The sequence below is a fragment of the Natrix helvetica genome (assembly GCF_964273705.1).
Source record: "Natrix helvetica genome assembly, chromosome: 3".
NCBI lineage: Eukaryota > Metazoa > Chordata > Lepidosauria > Squamata > Natricidae > Natrix > Natrix helvetica.
In genome coordinates this window covers 12,880,029-12,905,914 of record NC_138549.1, presented here as the reverse complement: position 1 = coordinate 12,905,914, position 25,886 = coordinate 12,880,029, and the positions used below count along the sequence as shown (strand labels likewise).

Below are 25,886 nucleotides of genomic sequence, written 5' to 3'. Positions count from 1 at the left end.
ACATGGTTGACTGATCTCAGGTGGGCTCACATTTGGATGCTTCTATAGAGCCATCCGAAGGGGCCCAGTTCCTTTCAGGGCATCTGCATTATTAGCAGGACAGTTAGGTGAAGGAAGCTAGGGTGCACAAATAAAATTGTACTCTTTTCAGAAGCATGCCCGAGGTTTCTCCTTGTGCCCTTCGCCAACAGGGCTCCTCCAGTTGTGAGATTCCATCGGTGTAACAGCCTGTTCCCTGAGCAGTTTGTTTCAAAACATCTCTAAAACTTACCTTCTACAACCAATTTCATTGTAATTTATTTTGCACAATGACAATAAAGACTATACTACTGTACACTGCAGCCCCGGTGAGTAAAACAGCTGAGGTGTGGCAATTGCTCTGCTGCGCCTATCAGCTGGGTTTCAAACAAAGGAAATATAGGACAGACTAAGGAACTACCAGTTCACACGAACCTATACGAACTGGCTGAATCCCACCATGGGCTCCTCTCTTTAACCAAAGCTCTGAGGCTTTCCTTCCATCTGGTGGGCTTTGAGCATTCTTATGGGTTACTGAAGAGGATTGTCTCAATCTGGAAGGAATTCTGGGTGATCTCTTCTACATCAGGACCTGAGTCGGATCTGGGCTGCCAGAAAACCCTCCCGTAGAAGGGTGTCATAGATGGCGAGCAGTCTAGCTCATCGGCTCTTTATGGGTCCGCTTGATAAGGTTCCAGGAACCCAAAGGTGACCTGACACTGTGTTCCCAGGTCCTTTTCATTCAGTCTAGTTTCGTTTACTTTATTGTCATTGCACATCATACAATGAAATTAAAGGCCATCTTCACTGTACATTAGAACTATAAAAATAAAAACACAAAAACACATCCTTCGCATGCTATAGAATTGAATTGAAAACCCGATATTGCATTAATATTGCACTATACCGTAGAATTCAATATAGTTACTGCCCTGGGATAGAAGCTGTTTTTCAGCCCATCTGTCCTTGTTTTTATTGTCCTGTACCGTCTGCCAGATGGTAATAGTTCAAAAAAAGGGTGCCCAGGATGAGATGGATCTTTCAGAATGTTTTGAACTTTCTTAAGGCAGCGGGAGCTGTAAAGCTCTTCCAAGGAGGGGAGAGGGCAACCAATGATCCTCTGGGCAATAACGTTGACCCTCTGGAGCGCTGTCCTATCTACCACTGTGCAATTGGCAAACCATACGCAGGTGCAGTAAGTTAAAATACTCTCTATGGTGCAGCGGTAGAAGGTCACCAGCAGTTTTTCATTCAGTTGTTGTTTCCTGAGAAGTCTCAGGTAGTATAATCTCTGCTTGGGCCCTTTTGACCAGGGCTGCAATGTGAGTGCCCCAGGTCAGGTCCTCTTCTATGATAACACCCAGAAAGTTTAAACTCCACTCAGTCTCCATTGATAAACAAGGGATAGATGTCTGATCTATTCCTTCTGTAGTCTATAAGATATTTGGGCTTATTGGTATTAAGTTATTGTCTCCACACCACGAAAGCAACCATTCCACCTCATCTCGATAGACAGACTCATTTCCCCTGTCCCTGAGATGAGTCCCACCACTGTTGTATCATCTGCAAATTTAGTAATAGTATTACTCGTGTGAGTGGGAATGCAGTCATGCCATGCACATCAAGAGTATGTTCACATTTCAGACAAGATCTGGGCTGAAGACTTTGTGCCAGGAAAGAATGGCAAGTTTCCTGAGGCCTTCAATGTGTGAGAAAGCAGTTTGCATCTCTTCTTGTGGTTAGCCACACTCCACTCTCACAAAACCAGAAAAGTTATGAACTTCCCATGGCAGCGTGACAGAGAAGGATCAACATGAAATAACCCATCCCTGTGCCCCTGGCTTCTAACAGCTTTACGTTACCCTTGAGGAGCAAAGGGCGTTCATAGGTTTCAAGTCAATGTGGCTCCATTGGCCTCCCCTTGGAGACTGTCTCTTGAGCAGTCTTGAGCATCGCAAGTCCTCCTTGGTTCAAAGGAGCTTAATTGGATGTACAGGTGTTTGGACTCCCAACTGCCAATCCTACAGCGCTGTTTTACCAGAAGGCTCTCATGGAAACGTCATGGGGTGCATACAATTATTTTAATCACCTGCATTTGAAAGTTTACTTCACAATCAGCAGTCTTTTTACAGGCAATTAAGTTAAAAAAAGCAACAACAACCCAGTAGATCTGTGCTTGAGGGTCAGGGTTGCCCAAATTTGGAAGACTTCAGGGTGCTGCCTTCTTTTATTTAGGCCTCGTAAAACAAAATAATGTTGCAGGTAGGAACTTGTTAAGGTAGGCAGTGGGACAAAAGATTAACAAAGCCTAAATAAGGATTTCTTGTTAAGTATAGTATATGTAGTCAGAATTGATAATAATCTAATAAATGAGCCAATGAGCAGATTTATTCCTACTAAAATATACTTTAACTTGCTTATGGAGTCTGAACAACTCCATTTTTTCCAGGCCAAAATGTTTAATGACATCCTAAGGAGCTGAAAGGTCATATTCAGTACTACCCGTGCTTCGCGATGAAACTATGTGATCGGACAATGCAGGAGATATCCAGTTCCCTCCGGTTCAATCTGTTGGCTCATTGGTGGTCAGTGATTGAAACACATAAGGGAATATCGCTCCCGCTGCCTTGAATCCAGAAGCATTTTCATAGGTGGAAGGCGTAGACATGTTGGTGAGGTACCGACATTTAGTACTGTAAGGAACCCCAGATTGCTCCTGAGTGAAGGAGTGGAAGGTCTACCAGTTTGAACTGAGGTAACGGAATATGAGGCAACTGGCAGTTGGAACAGAGTTCTTTTCAGGTGGGGAGGGGGAGTAGAACTCCTTAGCATCAGAGCATGTTAGTTACTGTATAAGAAATACTAATGATCTGATGGTCATTTCAAAAAATCTTTTCTTAGCGAGCACCCAGAAGCCAAGAGGAACATATGTGCCAAATTTCAAATTTGTAGGCTTTACAGTTCTGGAGATTTCGTGATGAGTGAGTGATATTTGGCTTTTATATATATAGATGTACAAATACTCCATAGGTTAAATTATTAAAAGGAAATATATTCACTTCTAGCATACAGCATATAAGCGATGTTTGAGCAGGGTCCACATTATTGTCTGGGACGCCACACATCCTCTTCACATTCTTGTTACCTTTTGAGAGGAGGCTTTGTGATGTCCAAATCAGAACATCCAGATTCAGTCACAGTTAAGTTTTGTTCCATATAACATCAACTTTGTGAGCTCTCAACTTTCAACTTTCCTCTTTACGCTATGCATTCTAAATGGACAGTGATTCTAGGCTACAATAGAGCTGGAAGGGACCTTGGAAGTCTTCTAGTCCAGCCCCCTGCTCAAGCAGGAGAACCTATAATATTTCAGATAAGTGGCTGTCCAATCTCTTCTTAAAAACCTTTAAATTTTCAATATCCCAAATGACCTAGAGAAGATAGAATAACCTTTATTGTCAATTTTTTTTTTACAGTGAGCATACTGGCACATGTTAAAAATGAAATTCTGTTGCCTGCTCTCAAAAGAAAGTATATATCCATATATATGTATACATACATAACAGTCATATACATATACTACATACACACATACACACAGAGAGATATAGATATATAGGTATATGTATACACACACACACATTATTCTAAAATATCTCCCATATAAATAGTGTGGATTCTGGTGTATGGAAACCACTGTTGCCTTTATTTTTTCTTTCCTGAGTGGAATGAGTCAATAATGATGATGATGATGATGATGATAAATAGAACTGGGAAATGGAAGCATAGTGAATGGAAGCAGCAACCCGTATCAACCATTAGCACCAGTCAATGGAATTTGTGATGCATTTTTGAATGTTCAGTTGGCTGAGTTTCATGTTTAATGAATAAAGTATATAATAATAATAATAAATACTTTATTCATTAAACATGAAGCTCAGCCAACTGAACATTCCAAAAATGCATCTCAAATGCCATTGACTGGTGCTAATGGCTGATACGGGTTGCTGCCAGCGTCCTAGGTATCAACCAAGTACCTTCTTAAAATATACGATGTTCCGAGCAGCAAAGTTTTTTGCAGTTCCGCTGTTGTTATTGCAGGAAGCTGCAATTTGTGGAGGTATCTTGTAAAATTCTTGGACATGGTGCCAAGTGCCCCGATGACAATGGGTATCACTGTTACATGTTTCATCCATAGCCGTGTAGTTTCGATGGCCAGGTCGCGATATATCATTATTTTTTCTAGTTCTTTTTCTTCGACTCTGGCATCTCCAGGAACAGCGATATCAATAAACTTTACGATGATGAAGATGATGATGATGATGATGATGATGATGATGATGATGATGTGGTTAATCTTTGGTGAGATTCATAGCCTTTGGGGCTGGTTGGTAGCTCAACAGCTCGAGTCCTAACCAAGGACCTAGGAACTGTTAAGGTAACGTTGGAGGATATAAGTTGTTCCAAGAAGGGTGGTTTTTTGTAGAGTCAGAATGTTCAAGTCAGGTAAATTTAGAATTTTCAAATAGCGAGGTAGCCCTTTAGGTATTGCTCCAAGGGCTCCAGTTACAATTGGGACAACACATGATATTATTACTACTATCATTATTATTATTATTATTATTAGTAGTAGTAGTAGTAGTAGTAGTAGTAGTAGTATCCAAAGTAATTGGGGTATCTTATGGACCAGGGATAAATGAATTAGGACAGGCCTGCACATAAGGAGAAATAGAAGAAAACAGATCACCAAAGCTTCTGTTGCTTCACTATAGACTTATATACAGTCTGAGATTGTAGGTTAGCCATTGCTGCAAGTTACATAACAAAGGATTATGCAGGCTGCTGGACTAGAAGACCCCTAAGATCCCTCCCAGCTCGGTATTCTGTTGTTTTGTTGGTATGAGTGATGTCCTTAACTAAGGGAGAAAATATTGGACTCTTAATGTCGAAGTGATCATATAGTTTCCTTGTCAAGAGACCAGATAGTTAGTTCCCATTCAAGTGCTAACCAGTTACGATCCTCCTGACCTTTTTAAAAGATCAGGTTTGATGGAGGTTGTCTATGATGGGGGTTGTCTATGAACAAGCCTTAGTGACCTGAGTAACATGACATTGCTATAGCAGAAAAGAGTTAGACAGTTAAGAAGGAATAGTCTTCTGCCCCCAAGTTCATATGGCTTCACAAAATTGGCTTCTCGTTCTGTTGCTACTCTGAGTGGCTCAAGATTGACTTGGACCTTCCATCCTTCTGAGGTTGGTAAAATGAGGATCCAGCTTGTTGTAATATGATGACTCTGTAAACCACTTAGAGGGGACTGTGAAGCGGTATATAAGTCTATTGCTATCTTCTCCCTTTAGATGGTTGGGGGGGGGGGGTGTCAAGTAATGCCTGCTTTTGTAATTCTTACCTGATCCACCAGAGGGTGCACGCTAACAATAAACAGCTTCTAAACAAGTGTAACACACACACACACACTTCCATAAATGAGGAATTATGAGTCACAAATATCCTGCCTTCTGTTTTCTCATTTGTATATCCTTCCGTCACGTGTAAAGTCAGTTGTGGAAGAGATCTGAATTAAAAGAAAAATGTGCGATCGTGTTTCGAAAGGAGAAACTATTACAAATAGGTAGGCTTACGCTTTGCTAGCGTAGCTTTAGTTTCTGCCACCTTAATAGTAATTTGGGAAGTTTAGGCAAAAGTTTTCCCAAAGATTCATGCACAAAATGTGTCTCTATTGAGTCTTCCTCTCTCGTGGGAAGAGGTTCTTGTCACCCACAGAGCACAGGTGCTCCTTGAGTTACAACAGTTCCATTTAGAGACTGTTCAAAATTAGAGCAGCCCTGAATAAAGTGACTTATGACCATTTTTCACACTTACGACCGCTGTAGCATCCCTATGATCATGTGATAAAAATTCAGATGCTTGGCAACTACTATGTTGTACAGTTGTGCAATCTTGTCCCATAGAAACACGCGGTGCGGCTTCAAAGACACTGCCACAACTGCCACATTGTCTATTTGGCCCAGCCCCATCCCACAACATCACTAAAGTAGAAATATCAACACCTTTATAGTTTAGGGTCAATTAAATAACATGCTCCCTACAATGAATACTGCAACAGAACTGAAAAGTTAGTCGTAATTGTTCTTTTAAAATAGGATTGGCGTAATAACTTGTCTTGTATTTTTTAACCATTATAGCCTCTGGTGAAGGCAGAAAAAGGGACAGAAAAGACTAAACTACTCAAAGAAACCTACCAAATTCTTGAAAATGTACTCCCTTTAAAAAATACCAATTCAAACCTTGAGCAATAATATGTATTAACTAGCTGATAACCTGGCGTTGTCGGGGTATTAATTTATAGGTTGAAAATGTCCGGACCAAATGTAATTTCTAATGTTGGATTTTCCCCCTTACCAAAGAGAGCCCCCTTGTGGAGTACTGTGAAGCCATTACCATGGCAACTCCACTGCGGTGTACAGTAGAAGCCATTTTACAGCAGTACGGTAGAAGCCATTTGAAAGCACCACAGTCTGTATCTTAACAGAACACGCACCCCAAGGGGTGTTAGGGGTGTCTTACCCCACAGTATTTGTTTCCAGAGTGTAAGTCATCTGTGTACCAACTATGGTTGAAATTACTCGAGGTGTTCCAGAGTTATGCTGGAATACACACACACACACAGAGAGAGACAGACAGACAGATAGATAATAGTGATAGATAGATAGATAGATAGATAGATAGATAGATAGATAGATAGATAGATAGATAGATAGATGATAGATAGATGATAGATAGATAGATGATAGATAGATAGATAGATAGATAGATAGATAGATAGATAGATAGATAGATAGATAGATAGATAGATAGAGATAATGCAGATCAGAAGTAAATTGGTCACCCCAACAATGCATAAGTTCCTTTTTGCTAAGCATCATAGTGAAAAAAGTTACAATAATACAATACAATACAATAGCAGAGTTGGAAGGGACCTTGGAGGTCTTCTAGTCCAACCCCTGCTTTGAGTCTGCAGATGCTTTTTTTTGCTAGCAATGGAGCCTAGCAGAAGTGGAAGATCTTCACTAGAAGCCACAATGGTAAAACTACTAGATATTAAAACAGATTCTCACGCCAATCCTGATTTAGAAGTAACATAGGAGGTCTGCTTCAAGCGCGATGGCCGTGCCGTTCATGTCTCATTTTTCATACCTTGGAGATGCTACTTGAAAGGAGAACGTTGGCATTTTGTTTAGTCTGAGCCTGTTCAAACTTTGCATTCCTGCGACGCCACGGTTACTCCAGATATTATTTGAATAAGAAATGGCACCTGTCACTAGTCTTTGTTCGGACCTTTTGCATTAAAAAGATGGGAGTCAAGGTAAAACTCACGGCCAGAGACAGGAGAAGTCAGTTCTCCTTCTTCGGTGACCTTTAAGCGCCTTTTGTTGTCTTAATACGCTTTGTCTACTCAGCTTTTAGAAATTGTCTTGCCTGCTAATCCCTTGATTTGACAGACTGGAGACAAGTCATTCACTCTGGCTAATCCTTCAGGGCTGGTCTTCATTCTGGAGATTCTCTGCTTTTCTTTAGAGCAGGTTCCACAAATTCATGTGGGCCACAGCAACCTCCTTGTCCCACAACAACCTTTCCTTTCAACCGGGCTGAAAGAGGACATTGTGAGGCCCAACCAAACCATTACGCAAAAAAAAGGTCTGTGTGCGTGGAAGCAGATGGCAGTGTTGTGGCGCGCCCGAAGAGCTGGCAGCAGATTTGGACAACGAGGAGGCTGGAGAGGAACATGGGCCAGTCCTGGAGTCTGGGGAAGGCTCTGATGAGGGCTCTGTGACAGGCAGAGATAGGGCCAGAGCCATATGCCAGTTATCAGCTGCCTTTGGAGTCAGACATCTGTGAAGCAGCTGAATAGCTGGAGCCTGTTCCCAGTGTGCGCATGCGCAGAGTTGCCAGACAAAGAGCTAAACAGCTAAAGAACAGGGGCAACTTGGGAGCATGGTCACAGGTGGACAATGAATGGCCCCTCCCAGAGGAAATAAAGCAAAAGTGAAAGGGGAGTGGAGTTTGCAGGAGACAATTCGTTCACTTGATTGGTTCGTGACTCTCTGGGACTCTCTTGTTACGTGAGAACAGGGGGTCAAACTCAAGGCCCCGGAGCTGGCTGTGTGGGGCTTAGATCTGGCCCATGGGGCTGCCCTGAAAATAGAGAAGGACCGACCCAGGGTGCCTCTGCCAGCAAAAATGGAGCTCATGGGGGCCATGCATTCCATTTTTGCTGGCAGAGGGTTGCAGGAGGCCGTCCCAGCCAAAAACAGAACTTCCAGAGGCCGTGTATGCTCCCCCTTCCCGCGAGCTCCATTTTTGCTGGTGGAGAGTTGCAACAGGCCGTCATAGCTGAACAGAGCCCAGGAGCCTGTTTTCGCTGGCAAAGCACTGAGGCCACCACAGGCACCCCTAATACAAGTGACATCATGCTGGCCACGCCCACCCTGGGCACACCCCCCCCCCCGAGGTCAAACACAACCTTGATGTGGCCCTCAATGAAATGAGTTGGACACTCCTGCATTACAACATTATTTTCCACGAATTAGCCATGTGTAGTCGAATCCGGTTGGGAGGGAGTTGGCTGACATCACGGAAGAAAAATTAGAATTCCAGAAAATAAGAATTCATAATAAAGTAGAGAGGGGTGTGTGTGATAGCTCAGGGGTTAAAGATGCCAGCTGGAAAGGAGACAGCCACGGTTCAGACACGAGCGCCACATTATGGGGCGAGTTCCCGTCGCTTGCCCTAGTTCCTGCAAACCTATCAGATCAAAAGCATGCAAATGCGAGTAGATCAATAGATACCATTTCATTGGGAAGTTTAACATGGTTTGGAATTTATTGCTGGCCACATGATGACGGAAGTGTCTCTCATGTAACGCAAGCTTCCTAAGCTGAGAATTGGAGATAACCACGGTGTCAATCACGACTGGACAGGGGAAAACTTTAAGCCTTTAATAATAATAAAAAAAGTGTTTCTACTGACTGATTGCCAAATGAGAAATTGGTGATCATAAACTGAATTCTTGTTTGCTTGTCTCCTTTGCTAGCACATTTGGCTTACGGCTATAGCACTCTGAAAGGACAAGTTTTCAGTCAATTTCTGGAAATGAAAGAAAGTGAATGTCAGCCCACAATGCAGTGAAACATATATTCACTGTGTCAGAAATCCTTTACTATACAGCTCATACAAGATGGGAAAGACATGAGCCAAGATCTATGCAGTTGACCAGGGGATTTTCTATCTGCTGGCACTTCCACCAGGGAGACTCAGTGGCTATATCAAGGAAACAAGCTTATGACAAACGGGCTCCATTTCTTACAATTAGTTAGTTTTGGATTAATGGGCATATATAAAAATATGGTCATGAAGTGTGTAGGAATTCATAAGACACCATTTTTGAGGAATTATTGCTCTGTAGGTATGAAGTGGACTCCAAAACAACCACCCCAAAACAACCAAAGGCAGTTTTCCGCCACCCATGCTATCCTTCTGATAAATAACTAATTCCCACAATGCTCTCTGTGCCCTAAGATGTAAAGCCACTTAGTAGGGCTGTATTACTTATTATCCTCTCATCTGTCCTATTGCCTATTTCCTTAGATTCTTATGACTATCACTTTCTTGTTGTGTCTCATGATTTATGTGGATTACTCCTATTTAGTATTCTATTATGATTTATGTTGATTGCTTAGTATCCTATGACTGTCGCTGAGTGTTGTATCTATGATTTATGATAATTGTATTTTATGATTATCACTTGTTGCTTGTATGTACACTGAGAGGTTATGCACCAGAGACAAATCCCTTGTGTGTGTGTCCAATCACACTTTTCAGCCAATTAAGAAGTTCTGTTCTGTTCTGTTCTACTCTACTCTATTTCTACTCTACTCTATTTCTACTCTACTCTACTCTACTCTACTCTACTTCTCCTCTCCTCTACTCCTATTTCCACTCTAGTCTAGTCTAGTCCAGTCTAGTCTAGTCTAGTCTAGTCTAGTCTAGTCTGTTCTATTTCTACTCTACTCTATTTCTACTCTACTCTACTTCTCCTCTCCTCTCCTCCTATTTCCATTCTAGTCTAGTCTAGTCTAGTCTACTCTGTTCTGTTTCTACTCTCCTCTACTCCTATTTCCACTCTCCTCTAGTCTACTTTACTTTACTCATTCTATTCTATTTGATTTCCTGTGAGAAAGATTCCCGTGTTGTTCCTTTGAAAGCCTGAGCTGCACTCTGTAGGTTGTAAGGCAAAGATTTGCAGTTATGATCATTGCCTTTGGACAGTCATATGTGTGTGTCGATGTCTGCGTGTGTGGCACACAGAAATACTGATGAGTTCAGGATGTTCAAAGAGTAAGGTCTCTCAAAAATATGGCATAATAATATCTTGACTTCTAGAACTACAGCCCACGAGCATTCCTAGAACAGGATTAAAAATCTGGGTTCCACAGCTGTGTGGGAGCCGTGCCTAATGTATAGTTCAACTCTCTTTTGTACACCGTGAAAAATTAAGCTATTTCTTCTCTTCTTACGGAACTGATTATGCAGCATTAAAGATATTTGTGCCAGGACTGATATCCAGCAGTTTCTCCTTAATTAGGGTACAAAGCATATTTTTCACAATTTCCACTATTCAGTTACTATTCAAGTTACTATGCAGCCAGAATATCACAAATGCAACAGCAATTTCACTCGACAAGTAACCCCAAGTGTTCACGTTACCACAGAATGAGATAATAAGTGTGTGTACAATGCTGTGTAACTTGCTGCTCTGTGTACAGCAACTTACACTAAAGTTGTTAGCATAAAGCAGGAGAAAATGCTAAAATATACCATATGTTTGGTGCATTAGTCATCTGTTGGTAGGCAAGAATGTTAGGAGGTAGCATTTGAGCATCTGTGAAGTTCACTTAGATCCAACTGCAAGACTAGTGCCTTCCCTGCCTCCAATGAACCTTCTCTGAAGGGTTGACTTCAAAATACACGTGGCTAGTGGAGAATCTCCAGCTCGCCAGATGTGGGTTCGCCTGGGTTTGGGAGAACCTGTAACTAATCTTATTGGAGAACCTCCAAATCCCACCCCTGGCTGGCCCCATCCACCCCGCCCTCTCCCTCCCAGGAGTCTTCCTGGGGCCCATTTTGGATGTGAGGTAAATGCAGGGCCCACACGGAGGCTCGGGGAGGGGGAAAAATGGGCCTCACGCAAGGCCTCCCCAGCCTGGGAAAGGCAAAAATGCCCCCCCACCCGCCATGGTGCAGGAGGCCAATTAGGCCACGCCCACTCAACAATCAGGCAGAGAACCCATTGGTGTAAATTTTTGAAGCTCAGCCCTGACCAGATATTGATCTATAATTCCCAGCAGTCCCAGACAGGCAGTGGTGGTGAAACAAGGCTCTCACAGTTGAGCCAGTCTGGGCAGGGGCAAGTCCATAGGATCAGGTGCAAGATTTTTCACGCTAACGCTGTGATGGTGAATCTATGACATGCAGGTGGCACACAGGTGGCATGCGGAGCCATTTGTTAGGGCACTCGAGCCGTTGCCCTGTCAGCTCTACGGCTTCCTTGAGGCCTCTGGAGCACAAAAAATGGCCCTACGAGCAAACTGGAAGCTTCTGAAGCCTCTGGAGGTCCTCCCGGGGGGGGGCAAGGGAGGCCGTTTTTGCCCTCCCCAGGCTCCTAGAAAGCCTCTGGAGCCTGGAGAGGGTGAAAAAAACATTCCAAAAGCAGGGGGAGCACTGGTCGCGTGCGCATGTGCCCAGGGAGAGCATGTGCATGTGCGCTGGGGTCATGCACATAGCATTATGGATGTGGCATGCCTATGCATGCCCCCCCTACACTCCCTCCGCTTTTAGCACGAGAGCCGAAAAAAAAGGTTCGCCATGACTGGCCTAGTGCTATGTCGCTCCTCTCCACGAGAGAACTCCAGCAGTCCCACTTCCCAAGTTTGTTAGCCTTACATTTTTACATTGCTTAGTTATCTCACAAAATTGTCAATATATCAATATAATGTTATATCATAGAAACACAAAAGATTTGTGCTGGAGTGGCCCCTTCAGAAGAAAAGAGGTGACAGCCCTTCTTTTCTCAAAGCTGCCATGAAAATATCTACGGTCATCCAGGTCACAGGTGTCCCAAAGGTGCTTTTTCAAGAGGCAACTGGACTTTCTGGTTTAGTTCCTCGAAGACATTTTGCTTCTCATCCAAGAAGCTTCTTCAGCTCTGACTGGAGGGAGGGGAATGGAAGGATTTATACTCCCTGCAGACAGCTGGTCGTTTGCATCCTTTTAGAGAGTCATTGAGGTCACCTGGAGGTTTATTTGTGTCTTCGGGGTGACCTGAGTGGTGCAAATGGATGTGGAGTCTTCTTGGAACTGTTGAAACAAAGAAGGCTCCATGCCCATTTGCATTACCCTGATGACACAGATAAACTTCCAGGTGACCTCAACAACTCGCTAAAAGGATGCAAATGACCAGCTGTCTGCAAGGAGTATAAATCCTTCAATTTCCCCACCACCCAGTCAGAGCCGAAGAAGCTTTTTGGATGAGAGGTGAAGCATCTTCAAAGAAAAACCAGAAAGTCCAATTGCCTCTTGAAGAAGCATCTTTGGGACTCCCTGGAAAATCTGACACGAAGGGTTGGGACTCTTTAGAAAAGCTTTAAGATGAAAGGGAGGTGCCTTCCCACATTTAAGACTTGACCTTGGCTATTGTCTTTGTCAAGACATTATCATGACTCAATCATTTTTCTCATGCCTGGGGAGGAGAACAAAGTTTTGTGTTTAGCTTGTTCCTTGGGTGACTGGCATGGTAAAAAAATTAACTTTCGATCAAGGCTTTCTATGTCATCACCACCCCGGAAAGGAAGCGATTCGGATTGGCTAAACATCAATGCGTCATTGTCTTGAGAGCAATTAGATCAACTGAAGTAGCTTTCCAAGTAATTCGTCTTTCAATTCAAACCCTCCAGACTTTCTCAATAGAAGTCTCTGGAGAGGACGCCCGTGCGTAATCTAGAATTAGAGCGATTCAACCTGAGAAACAGGGCTGTAACTGAATACCTGAACAGGTAACCAGCTTGGCAACTCTGTATTTAAAAATCAACTGCGGAGCACGTAGGATTGAATCAATATTGCAGTATAATCTGAGGACTTTGCATCAACTTGCAGACAGAGGCGGAAGTTGATTCAGAACTATTTTGTCTTCTGTGCATTTCCCCCCCTCTTTCTCAAGCAAGACAAATCTTATGAATTGTATCTGGTCTTGCAGAGAAGCGACCTTCACAGCCAACTCACAATTGCAAAATAGCTCTAGCAATAGCACTTAACTTATATACCGCTTCACAGTGCTTTTGCAGCCCTCTCTAAGCGGTTTACAGAGTCAGCCTCTTGCCCCCAACAATCTGGGTCCTCATTTTACCCACCTCCGAAGGATGGAAGGCTGAGTCAACCTTGAGCCTGGTGGGATTCGAACTGCCAAACTGCTGGCAATCAGCAGGCAGCAGAAGTAGCCTGCAGTACTACACTGTGCCACCACGGCTCAAAAATAGGCACACAGTTAGTCCTTGATTTACGACCCACAACAGAGCCCAAAATTAATGTTGTTGTTCAATGAGATGTGTGTTCCATGCGTTTCGCCCCATCTTATGACTTTTCTCACCATGGTGCTGTTGTTAAGTGAGTAACGTGGTTGTTAAGTGAATCTGAAGTCCCCATGTACTTTTGCTTGTCTGAAGGTCACAAGAAGGGGATCACGCAACCCTGGGACTCTGCCACCGACATAAATATGAACCAATTGTCAAGCATCCCAACGTACGTTATGTGAACGAGGGGATGCTACAATGGTCATAAGGGTGAAAAATGGTCATAAGTCACTTTTTCCAGTGCCGTTGTGACTTCGAACGGTCACTGAAAGAACTTGTTGTAAGTCAAGGTCTGCCTATATTAAATAGGACTGTGCTGGCTCTTCAGCTTTGAAATGGAGATGAGCACTGCCCCCTAGAGTCAGGAACGACTAACACATATGTGCAAGGGGAACCTTTACCTTTAAGATACAGCACCTTGGCATGGATGGGGCTTCAAAGCCTACTTGGTAGATTCACTTGAAACGAATTGCCCCAATTCAAGACAAAAATTCTAGATCTAAGTGAGTTCTTCCTGTGAATAGTGTCTCCTCCCACATTTCAAGCGCAACTTTGGTGGATTTATGTCGTTAGCCAAAGTTCAGCTCATGGATGAGAAAACGGAGGAAAGATACGGTGGGAAGAGCATTGGCCCTGAAGGTATAAGTGACTCTTTTCCCAACAGGAGTATAGCAGTAGAGAATTCTTCCTTTCCTTTTCTGATTTATTATGTATCGTTTCATAACTTACTCAGGGTTTCTTATGAGTCAACGAAAGAACAAGGAAGAGAAGTCATCGTTACAACTTCTGGGACTTTGCCCCACATTCAACAATGCTGGATGATGAAGGCACCGTCCTGTTGTTAGAACACAGTGTTCCCAGGCTTCCTTAATATATACCTGTATACTAAAGAAAAAATTATTTGCATGTTATGTTGTTTCTGTGCTACTAAGTGGCTCCAAATCAGTAATTTTTGCAAATAGCTAGGATAACCCAGCCCATTCATCTCCCGTATTTTGCATAGTCAAAGTTTGTTGAATCAAGGCTTTTTGAGAAACGAAGTAATGAAACTGATGTAGTTTAAGAGGCATTTGATGCCATTCATATGTTCAGGTGGAGGTGGGATTTATTAAGCCATTGATTTATACCAGGGGTGGGTTTCAATTTATTTTACTAACAGTTTGCTTGTGCGCGCACACACACGTTCGCATGCTCACACTATGCTTCTGTGAATGCGCAGAAGCTTCCGGGCAGGTGGGCGGAGCCTCCCGTCACTGCCACTACTGGTTCGCCCAATCCAGGGCATATCCCACCTCTGATTTATACCCAGAAGCAGTGCAACACCAAAGCCAAACTTTCTCCATATCGTAAGTTATGGGTGTTACATTAAAATTGTGTGAACCCTTGTCATCTAACAGAATGGAAAACCTAATGTTCCTGGGGTTATAGGTGACCCATAACCTACTTTTTGTGGGTTCTAGACCTCCTGTTGAATACAATTATTAAACGCTTATAGCCATTTTGAAATAGAAAAGAGCAGAAAACAGGACAGCAATCCCTCAAATTAGCTTGTCCTCTTTGGGACTTAGTTGTCTACGGCTGATCCCAGAAGCTAAGTAGGGCGTTGCCTGATTAATGCTTGGATGGGGAACTACCTGCAGATTCCATGCGTTTGGGGCTAGACGGGTTGAAAATCTGCATCCTGGAAGAAGGTTGCATCACACTTTTGAGTCATGCTGAGTTTGACCTGAAGACTTTTGTACTGGTTTAAAAGAAGTCTCAAAAAGCCCTGATTATATTACCTAGTTTGGGTAGTGAAAAGTCTGCAAGAAAATAACCAAAGTTGGAAAGCATCAAGGACCGCCACTCCTCCAATCTCCTAATATTTAGCATAGGGACATGGTGCCTCAGTGGGTAAGACACTAAGCTTGTTGATCGAAAGGTCGGCAGTTCGGCAGTTCGAATCCTTAGCACTGCGTAACGGAGTGAGCTCCCGTTACATTCCCAGCTTCTGCCAACCTAGCAGTTCGAAAGCATGTAAAAAATGCAAATAAAAAAGCAGGAACCACCTTTGGTGGGAAGGTAACAGCATTCTGTGCACCTTCGGCATTTAGTCACGCCGGCCACGTGACCACGGAGTCGTCTTCGGACAGAGCTGGTTCTTTCCTGCCAAGGGAAGAAGAGTGTCCTATTGAAACCCCGGGGAAAGGTCTCCATCCTCACAGCTCATCGTGTCACAAAAAACTTCATCATTCTAGTCCAAGGGGATACTGGTTTCCCTATACATCCCAGGCTTCCCTATGCTATTATGGTAGACCCGAAAGAGCTGCCTTGTGTTGGCTGTTGACCTCAAGCAAAACCTCCGCGTTGTGGTCCTCCTCAGCTGCGAAGGAAGAAGTGGCAACAATAGCAGCTGCTTCATTTGTTATTCCCCCTCCAGAGATACTCAAGAGTCTCCAGTCCTGCGTAGACATGTCCCAAATCATGGTTTTATTTTCTCTTTATGGTCCAAATGGAGTGAATTAGGGACATGACCCAGAATGCAGTTAGTCACCTGCATAGCTATAAGCGTTTTTAAGAGAGCACCCACTCGCCAAGCATGGGGCTTGAAATATTTGCCTTTTGGATTTCATGTGGTGCGTTGAGTTGGCTGCGCACCTTGATTAAATTTCGTTAAGACCCAAGGTCATGTTCCAAGTCTGATCCTGCTGTCTTAGGCTCTGGGAGGAAAATGGGTGTGGTGAACTTCACTTAACAGCAGCAATTAATGGGAGTTCAGTAGGTGGGCATGTTTGGTGGTGGTTTGAAGAAAATGTTAAATATTTATATAAAAAATAGCTGCCGAAATGACTAAGATCTTCACTGACTTGGAATTGAACCTGCAAATTATGGCTTATTATAGCTTATGCTCTAGCTGCTGAGCCCCATCCTTATTGCATCTTCACCTTTACTAATCCAGAAGAGCATAGTTCAGGCAGTGCGGCCAATATTAAAGGGCTGGCATTGCATGCTCTTATGCTAGAGCGGTGAGGTGCCCTAGTGGTGAACACAATGGCTTCCCATTGGGACGACTGAGAGTTCAATCCTAGATAGCGACAGGTGCTTCTCTCTTAGGGTGCAAAGGAAAAAAAAATCTGCTGTGAACTCTGCATAGGTGTCAGGAAGGGCATCCAGCTAGTAAATGCTCAGCTCCATCCAGTCGCCTCCTCTATACCCTAAATAGGGACTACAGGGTCATAAAAAAAGAGAGTAATTGGGTGCTCTTATGCCATGGGCATAAGAGACACAGTGGCTCAGTGGCTAAGACGCTGAACTTGTCGATCGGAAAGGTGATGGAGTGAGCTCCCGTTACTTGTCCCAACTTCTGCCAACTTGAAAGCCCGTAAAAAAAATGCAAGTAGAAAAACAGGAACCACCTTTAGTAGGAAGGTAACTGCGTTCCGTGCGCTTTTGGCATTTAGTCATGTCGGCCACATGACCACGGAGACGTCTTCGGACAGTGCTGGCTCTTCGGCTTTGAAACGAAGATGAGCACTGCCCCCTAGACTCAGGAACAACTAGCACATACGTGCGAGGGGAACCTTTACCTTTACGCCATGGGCTACCAACTTAGTGATTCTCAGTGACTCTTGCCTTTTTTGTTAATACCAAAATGGTTTGGCATATCAGAGCAGAGGTGGGTTGCTGCCGGTTCGGCCTGGTTCAGCCGAACCAGTAGAAGAGGCGGTGGGAGGCTCCACCCACCCTCCCGGAGGCTTCTGTGCATGCAGGAGTACACCCGAACTGGTAGTAAAAAAATTGGTAAGCGACCTCAGAGGATATGAGTAGAGGTACATGCCCTCTAATATGGAGGATATTTTGACCTGGGTTTAAACCTGGATGCATTTATGGCAGCCATCCAGTGGGCAGGGACCGGAGATGAAAAGGCTCAGTGTTATGACTAACACCTTCCTTGGAAGGGAGTGGGGGGTCTATGATAGGGCAGACATCAATAGATTTCTTGGGAAGCGAAGGATTTAATAAATGACTCAACAGAGAAACCTCCATATATATTGCTGGACTTTGACCAGCTAATAGAATTAAACGTTCAAAATTAAAAATCAAGATTAAAAATTAAACGGGGCAAAATCAGTGCCAAAGTATGACCACCAATAATAATAAAAAAATTCAACGTTAATCCATTAGCAAAATGTCATCGTTGCAGTGAGATGGAAGGATTCTACTCCTGCCACTGTTATATTATTTTATTATTCATTCTTTTCTTTTTTAACTCTTCCTTTCTGACTAGAGGGCACTTGCTCCCACAGTAGCAAAGGAAAAAAAGAAAAAAAGGGAAATGGAATGCTCTGGCAGGAAAAGCCAAAAATTTACTAGGGAAAACCAATTCTGGAACGTGTAAACATATGACTCACAATCCAGCATAGAATTAAGCATCGCGTATTCCATGTGATGAAAATATAAATCCTCTTTTGGGTTGTGGCCATGATAATAGAGGGAAGAAGGGGAAGGTGAGGCCGAGTACCTACCCTGGCCTTAAACGTAGCATAATTTTTATTAAAATTCAGTGTTAATTCTCCTCGGGGCAAAAGTTTATGCCATGTTGTACTGCAAGTGTGCTCTCAAAGCTTTCTATTGAATTGAACCAAAGGTGCTTTTTCAAAAGGCAAATGGGCTTTCTTTGTTTTTTTTTCTTTGAAAAATGTTTCGCTTCTCATCTAAGAAGCTTCTTCAGTTCTGACTGAATAGTGGGGAATGGAAGGATTTATATTCCTTGTAGTAATCTAGTTGTTAGTACTCTGAAGGTCAGTCATTAACTCTCTGATAATCGTTGAAGTCACTTGGGGGTTTATCTATGCTAACCACTGGATGATCGCAAGGAAATCCTTCCATTCCACACCATTCAGACAAAACCGAAGACGCTTCTTAGATGAGAAGCGAAATGTTTTCTAAGAAAAAAAACAAGAAAATCCAGTTGCCTTTTGGAAAAGAACCTTTGGGACAAGTACAACTGGATGACTGAGAATCTTCATAGACATTTTCCTATTGAAGAGAGAGAGAGAGAGAGAGAGAGAGAGAGAGAGAGAGGGAGGGAGGGAGGGAGGGAGGGAGGGAGAGAGATGATAAATAGATAGATAGATAGATAGATAGATAGATAGATAGATAGATAGATGATAGAAAGATAGAAAGAAAGAAAGAAAGAAAGAAAGAAAGAAAGAAAGAAAGAAAGAAAGAAAGAAAGAAAGATAGATAGATAGATAGATAGATAGATAGATAGATAGATAGATAGATAGATGTAATAGAAATAATCGAAATAGAATAACAGAGATGGAAGGAACCTTGAAGATCTTCTAGTCCAACCCCCTGCCTAGGCAGGAAACCCTATGCCAGGGGTGTCCAAACTTGGGAACTTTAAGACTTGTGGACTTCAACTCCCAGAATTCCATAAGTCTTAAAGTTCCCAAGTTTGGACACCCCTGCCCTATACCGTTTCAGACAAATGGCTATCCAACATCTTCTTAAAGACTTTCAGCCATGGGGCATTCAGAACTTCTGGGGGAAAGTTGTTCTACTGATTAATTGTTTTCACTTTCAGGAAATTTCTCCTTAGTTCTAGGTTGCTCCTCTCCTTGATTAGTTTCTATTCATTGCTTCTTGTTCTACTCTCGGGTGCTTTGGAGAATAGCTTGACTGCCTCTTCTTTGTGGCAGCCCCTGAGATTTCAGAACACTGCTATCATGTCACCCCTAGTCCTTCTTTACTATTAGTATAGGGCAATCGTGATATGCATCTATTTCACCTCGCCATTTCTTTGTTCTCTGACCCATCGTTTTCTAGTTCCCTTTTTTGAGCCTGAAAAACAAAGACTTTTTTTTTTTAGCAAGGATGGGAAGGAATCCGTTAAGGTTTAGAATAGTCCATACTCTTCCCTCAGGTGTTAAACTAAATTTTTATACAAGATCTAAAAATGTATTTCATAAGCCAAAACCAGTTTATGCCGGGTAACTCTGCCCACAGCCAGATGTTTGATTCTGACTGACTCAAGGTTGACTCAGGCTTCCATCCTTCCGAAGTCGATGAAATGAGGACCAGCGTGTTGGAGGCCATATGCTGACTCTGTAAACCACTTAGAGAGGGCAGTAAAGCACTGTGAAGTGGTATATAAGTCTAAGTGCTGTTGCTATTAGCATTAGCACCATTTTTTTCTTCACTAAATTGTCAAAATGTCGATGTAATGAAGAGAAGGCCATCTGTTTGTGAAATAAATTCAGCTGTAGCAAAGGCGGCTAGAGAACCTGACAATTTCAACGACAAAGTTCTCTATCCACTTATTGTAAACCTGAATTTCTCATAAACTCTAGTTTGTGTAATCTCTGAACTTCCACTTGGGTTCAGATGAACCTCCAGCGTAAGGTTACTCTGTTACAACAACCTTACAAGTTATCACATGTCTTGTGTGCGGACTCCCTCAGGAGATCTGATAAGTAAGGTTGTAGGGACAGATAAGACATGTTTCTTCATCCAATTCAGGATTTGCATTAGGGATTGCTTTCAAACAATATTTGAACAGACTCATAGATAGGTGTGTCCATAACTGTAGTAAAGCTGTAGTACTAACTAGCTGTAGTAATAAAAGAACAGAAAACTAAATGCATACAGGCATAATCTATATAAGTGTAACTTCCTAGAGAACCACCACCAAGAAGGGCCGTTCCTATCCAAGTGGATGAGCTTTTTTCACTGGTCCCTGTTGGAAAAGAGAAACTGCCTTCATCTGGTCAAATAATAAAGCTTTTCATGCAGGACCAGTATAAATCTATCTTTTTTATTTTATTTTTATTATGTTATATATGGACATACAGTACATATATGGCTGTACGTACATACATATGTATGTATCAGGGGTGAGTTCCTGCCAGTTCTAACGTCTTCTATAGAAGAGGTTCCACAACTCTACCGTGCCATTTAGATCCGGTTCCACCTCCCTCCACCCTCCCGTCTGCACATCATCAAGATGAAGAGCGAGAGGGGGAATTCTGGGAGTTGAAGTCCACAAATCTTAAAGCTGTCAAGTTTGAACACCCCTGGTTTTTTTTTTCCTAAAGGGTTAGGGGTTCAAGGGTCTTGTAACTTGACAGCCTTAAGACTTGCGTGCTTCAAATGCCGGAATTTCTGAGCCAACATTTTGGTTGCTAAGCAAGAGCATTGTTAAGTGAGTTTCACCACATTTTACAAGTTGCCCACGCCCACCCAGTCACATGACTGCCAAGCCACTCCCACTCAGTCACATGGCTGGCAAGCCACTCCCACCCAGTCACATGGCCAGCAAGCCACTCCCATCCAGTCACATGGCTGGCAAGCCACTCCCACAAAGCAGGCCACACGTACAGAAGAGGTTCTAAAAAAATTTGAAACCCACCACTGGTATGTATGTATATTCCAGCATAACTCTGAAGCGCCTCAAGCAATTTCAACCAAACTTGGTGCACAGATGACTTACCCTCTGGAAACAAATACTGAGGGGGTGAGATAAGATACCCCTGGTGTGTGTGTGTTCCAGCATAACTCTGGAATGTCTGGCCCATTAAGGAGAGTGAATGTGACATCCTAGAGCGGCAATTGTTTGTAATGTCAGTTCCTTCGCAGCTTCCTCTGGAAAGCCAGCTGTGACATTCGCCCTCCAGTGGACCAATGGGAAAGCGACTGATGGATTTGGGGCAACGTGCCAGAATCGTAGACAGGGCAGGAAAGAGGAGTGCATGGGAGGGGGAAGGGAGAGGGCAGGGATGATGGTCATGGGAGTAGGGGGAAGAAAAGCTCCTCTCAATGGCTCCTTGTCAGACAAACACTTTGACATCTATACACACACACACACACACACACACCATAGGGACAAATGGATAGGAAGATACTTGTTAAGAACTCAGTCTTTACTGGTTCTTTCCCATTAAGCATATGATTGATTAGATAGATATTGGTGAACAGGTAGCACTATCTGACTAAACTTGTGGGGCTCCCTAGCTAAGCAGAGACAAGCCTGGTGAGACTCGGTTGGAGAATAGAATAGAATAGAATAGAATTATTTACTGGCTAAGTGTGATTGGACGCACAAGGAATTTGTCTTCAGTGCATAAACTCTCAGTGTACATAAAATCTATAAGTGATAAATCATGACCATAGTCATCATAAAAATGCATTCATCATGAATCACAAGATACAACACTTAGTGATAGTCATAGGATGCTAAATTAGCAATCAACATAAATCATACTAGGAAACAAAATAAAACAATATATATCGTAAAGTTACAAGCAACAAAGTTATAGTCATAGGTAGGAAAGGAGATTGGTAATAGGAAAGATGAGAAGAACAATACAGTCTTAGTAAATAGTTTGACAGTGTTGTGTGAATTAGTTGTTTAGCAGAGTGGTGGCATGAAGGAAAAAAACTGTCCTTGTGTCTAGTTGTTCTGGTGTGCAGTGCCCTATAGCTTTGTTTTGAGGGTAAAAGTTGAAACAATTTCTGTCCAGGATGTGAGGGGTCTGTAGATATTTTCACAGCCCTCTTTTTGACTTGTGCAGTGTACAGGTCCTCAATGGAAGGCAGGTTGGTAGCAATTGTTTTTTTCTGCAGTTCTAACTATCCTCTGAATTCTGTGTCTGTCTTGTTGGGTTGCAGAGCCAAACCAGACAGTCATAGAGATGTAGATGACAGACTCCATAATTCCTCTGTAGAACTAAATCAGCAGCTCCTTGGGCAGTCTGAGCTTTCTGAGTTGGCGTGAAAATAACATTCTTTGTTGTGCATTTTTTGATGTTAGGTGTCCATTTTAAGTCTTGAGATATTATAGAACCTAGAAACCTGAAGGTCTCTACTGTTACTACTGTGTCAACAGTATCAGACCTCCAGGAAAGTCAAAAACCATCCCAGAAAGCCACCACAATATTATTGATATGAAATCTGTATTGATGTGGTCAAAGAACCACCAAGAGATGAATTGAATTGAAGGAAATTTAATTCTCTCCCCCCCCCATTAATTTCAGTCCCTGCTATGCAGTGACTAAGCTGTTCAGTTTTCTGACTTAAGAACAAATGGATGGGCATCAGATTAAATAATCTATACTGAAGATATTTGATCATTTTAGTCTAAATACTTGAGTTGCTGATACCTTCGTGTTTATATTTCCCTCTTGATTTGCATTGCTCCTTCCTTAGGTTGCCTCTAAAGATCCTACAAGAACCTTTCGCCAAGTCATATGACATCCTGATTCATTTGTATGGCATAGCTGGCCAGCTGTTTGTGGTGAGGGTATGTCACAATACATGTCAAAAAGAGCTCGCCATCTGTCATGGAGTTTCGGCCTGTTCTCCTTCCAGCTGCCAAATCCCTGCACCCTGGGCCGCAGACCTCCAGATACAAATTAAAATATTCCAACCATCTGTCCATATTAGGCTATTGGGAAGGAGAAGCTCTCCACGGCAGGGCCACAGCCCACACTGTTGCTACTATTCATGTATTGTGGTCATTTCAATCCAGGATCTCACCACTAAAATTGGTGTTCTCAGAAGCAACTGTTTTATTTCCCTCTGGGACAGTTGTGCAATGCTAATGATAGAAATCCCAGTCTGTCTCTTGCTTATTATTCTTGAAGTTTTGAGGAAATCTGGATTATTCAATTATTGTCAGCCCAGCTTTTGTTGGCATTCAAGCAGGAATCATGAGAAAGGGGGAAAGAGGGTGTACTCAGAAGAAGAGCAGAAGGCAGCTCTGGGAATACTTTAAAACATAAACTTTTCTGAGGATATGGGAGTCTCGCCCTCCCTGTCTTACCCAACCCAAAAGTCCAAGATGCTATTGTCTGGCAATTCTCACCCACCCAGTCAAGAGTGTCAGTGGTCAAAGTTGCTGGGATTAGCCAACTAACAGTTGAGTTTCCATTGATGGATCTCTTGCAGTTCTTTTCCAACATTGAATGGTACTACGTAGCAATAGCACTTAGACTTACAGTGCTCTACAGCCTTCTCTTTAGTAGTTTTCAGAGTCAACATATTTTCCCCAACAATCTGGATCCTCGTTTTACCCACCTTGGGAGGATGGAAGGCTGAGTCAACCTTGAGCCTGGTGAGATTTGAACTGCCAAATTGCAAGCACCCGGCAGTCAGCAGAAGTAGCCTGCAGTACTACACTCTAACCACTGCGCCACTGTGGTTCCTGTGCCATCACATAGGTGGAATCTATGCTAGATCTCCCTTGGATTGCAACTGATTTTGACCTCAACAACAGAGTCATAGCAACATAAATCCAAATTTGGAAGGTTGTTGAACTATAACCCCCAAGTGTTGTGTGTGTGTGTGTGTGTGTGTGTGTGTGTGTAATGGTTCAGCAGTTAAAGACACGGAGCTTGTCAGCTGGAATGGGTGAAGTCCCGTTACTTGTCCCAGCTCCTGCCAACCTAGCAATTTTAAAGCATGCAAATACAAATAGATAAATAGGTACCACTTTGGTAGGAAGGTAACAGTATCCCATGAGCCTTTGGAGCATAGCCATGCTGGCCACATGATCATGGAAAATGTCTTCAGACAACACTGGCTCGCTCAGCCAACAGAGTTGAGCACTACGCCCTTCAATAAGACACAACTGGAGAGGGAAACCTTTAGCTTTCAGTTAGGACAAGATGAGGCTGCAGCCCAACAATTATGTTTTTGGGGAGTTTGGGAGTGCTATTTTAGCATGCTACGAGTTGTGGGAAAGTTGAATGTTGGTTTTTATTGTTTTTATGTTCTTATTGAGCCACTGTGGCGCAGTGGTTAGAGTGCAGTACTGCAGGCTACCTCTGCTGACTGCCGGCTGCCTGCAATTTGGCAGTTCGAATCTCACCAGGCTCAAGGTTGACTCAGCCTGCCATTCTTCCGAGGTGGGTCAAATGAGGACCCAGATTGTTGAGGGCAATAGGCTGACTCTGTAAACTGCTAGGAGAGGGCTATAAAGCACTGTAAAGCGGTATATAAGTCTAAGTGCTATTGCTATTGCTTTCACTGTGATCCAGCTCATTAGATCACTGGACATATAAGTCTCTTAAATAACTAAACTCTATGCAAACTTGCATTTCTCTGATCATTCTGGATTTTCAGGATATCACCTACCGCCCTCTCTGAGTCCAATAATAAAATCCCTCTTCCTCTTTCTGTCTTTTGCTTCCTTCCCCTAGGAGAGAAACCCTACAAATGTACCTGGGAAGGCTGCACGTGGAAATTTGCTCGCTCCGATGAACTAACGAGGCACTACCGCAAACACACAGGAGTGAAGCCGTTCAAGTGTGCGGACTGTGACCGAAGCTTTTCCCGCTCAGATCATTTGGCACTGCACCGCCGAAGGCACATGTTGGTCTGAAAAAAATGCTACCTTGTCTATACATACATACATATATATATATATATATATATATATATATATATATATATATATATATATGTGAATATATATATATATATTCATATATATATATACCTACGAAATTTCAAGAGCTGGTCTCTTTTAACTACAGTGCATTCAGCAGGACTGAATCCTGTTTTGATGGTGTTAGCACAAAAGGGGCATTTGGTGTTGTCCCATATTCACAAAGAAGCAGGAACGAGAATGCTACAATCTTCCCTCCCACTTTAAGCAGGCTGTCCAGCACAGACCCAAGGCATTATCTTTTGCTGAGGATAAACGCCGAAATGCATCGAGATTGGGCATTATTTTCTAAACCGCGCCGTTTTCAAAAAAAAAAAGTATTTATGGCTTGTATTTTATTTTTTTCCCTCAACCATCCCAACTTTTTTTCTCCTGAAGAATTTCTGCTATTTTCGAAGACTGGATGTCATAAACTGTAGAAAAAGAACAAGTCCTCCAGAGCTTTCTCTTTATTTGCTGCTGCTGCTGCTTCTTATTTTTTTTATTTGGTTGTTGTTGTTGTTGTTGTTGTTGTCATGATTCATTCCCCACCCCCCCACCCCCTGTTAAAACACTGCAGAATATCATCCTGCCCAACAATTTCCTAAGCCAGCTGAATAGACTGAAAAGAGGAGGGATTTTTTTTAAAAAAATGAAGCTCCTTGAAGTGAAAAGAAAAAGATTTCTCAGCACACTTATGCAATAAAGATGGTGGTATTTGTACATATTTACCTCTTTCTTGTTATGCTGG

At 42.8% G+C, this 25,886-nt stretch overlaps 1 protein-coding gene across 1 annotated transcript in view; it reads left to right on the top strand.

Moving 5' to 3' along the window:
* The window catches only part of KLF12 (KLF transcription factor 12), a 221,737-nt gene extending 196,604 nt beyond the window's left edge, over positions 1-25,133 (top strand). Inside the window, exon 6 of the mRNA XM_081949439.1 lies at positions 24,909-25,133. Coding sequence (XP_081805565.1) covers positions 24,909-25,090 — 182 coding nt within the window. The 3' untranslated portion in view covers positions 25,091-25,133. The remainder of the gene's footprint in view (positions 1-24,908) is intronic.
* The last annotated feature ends 753 nt before the right edge of the window (positions 25,134-25,886 follow it).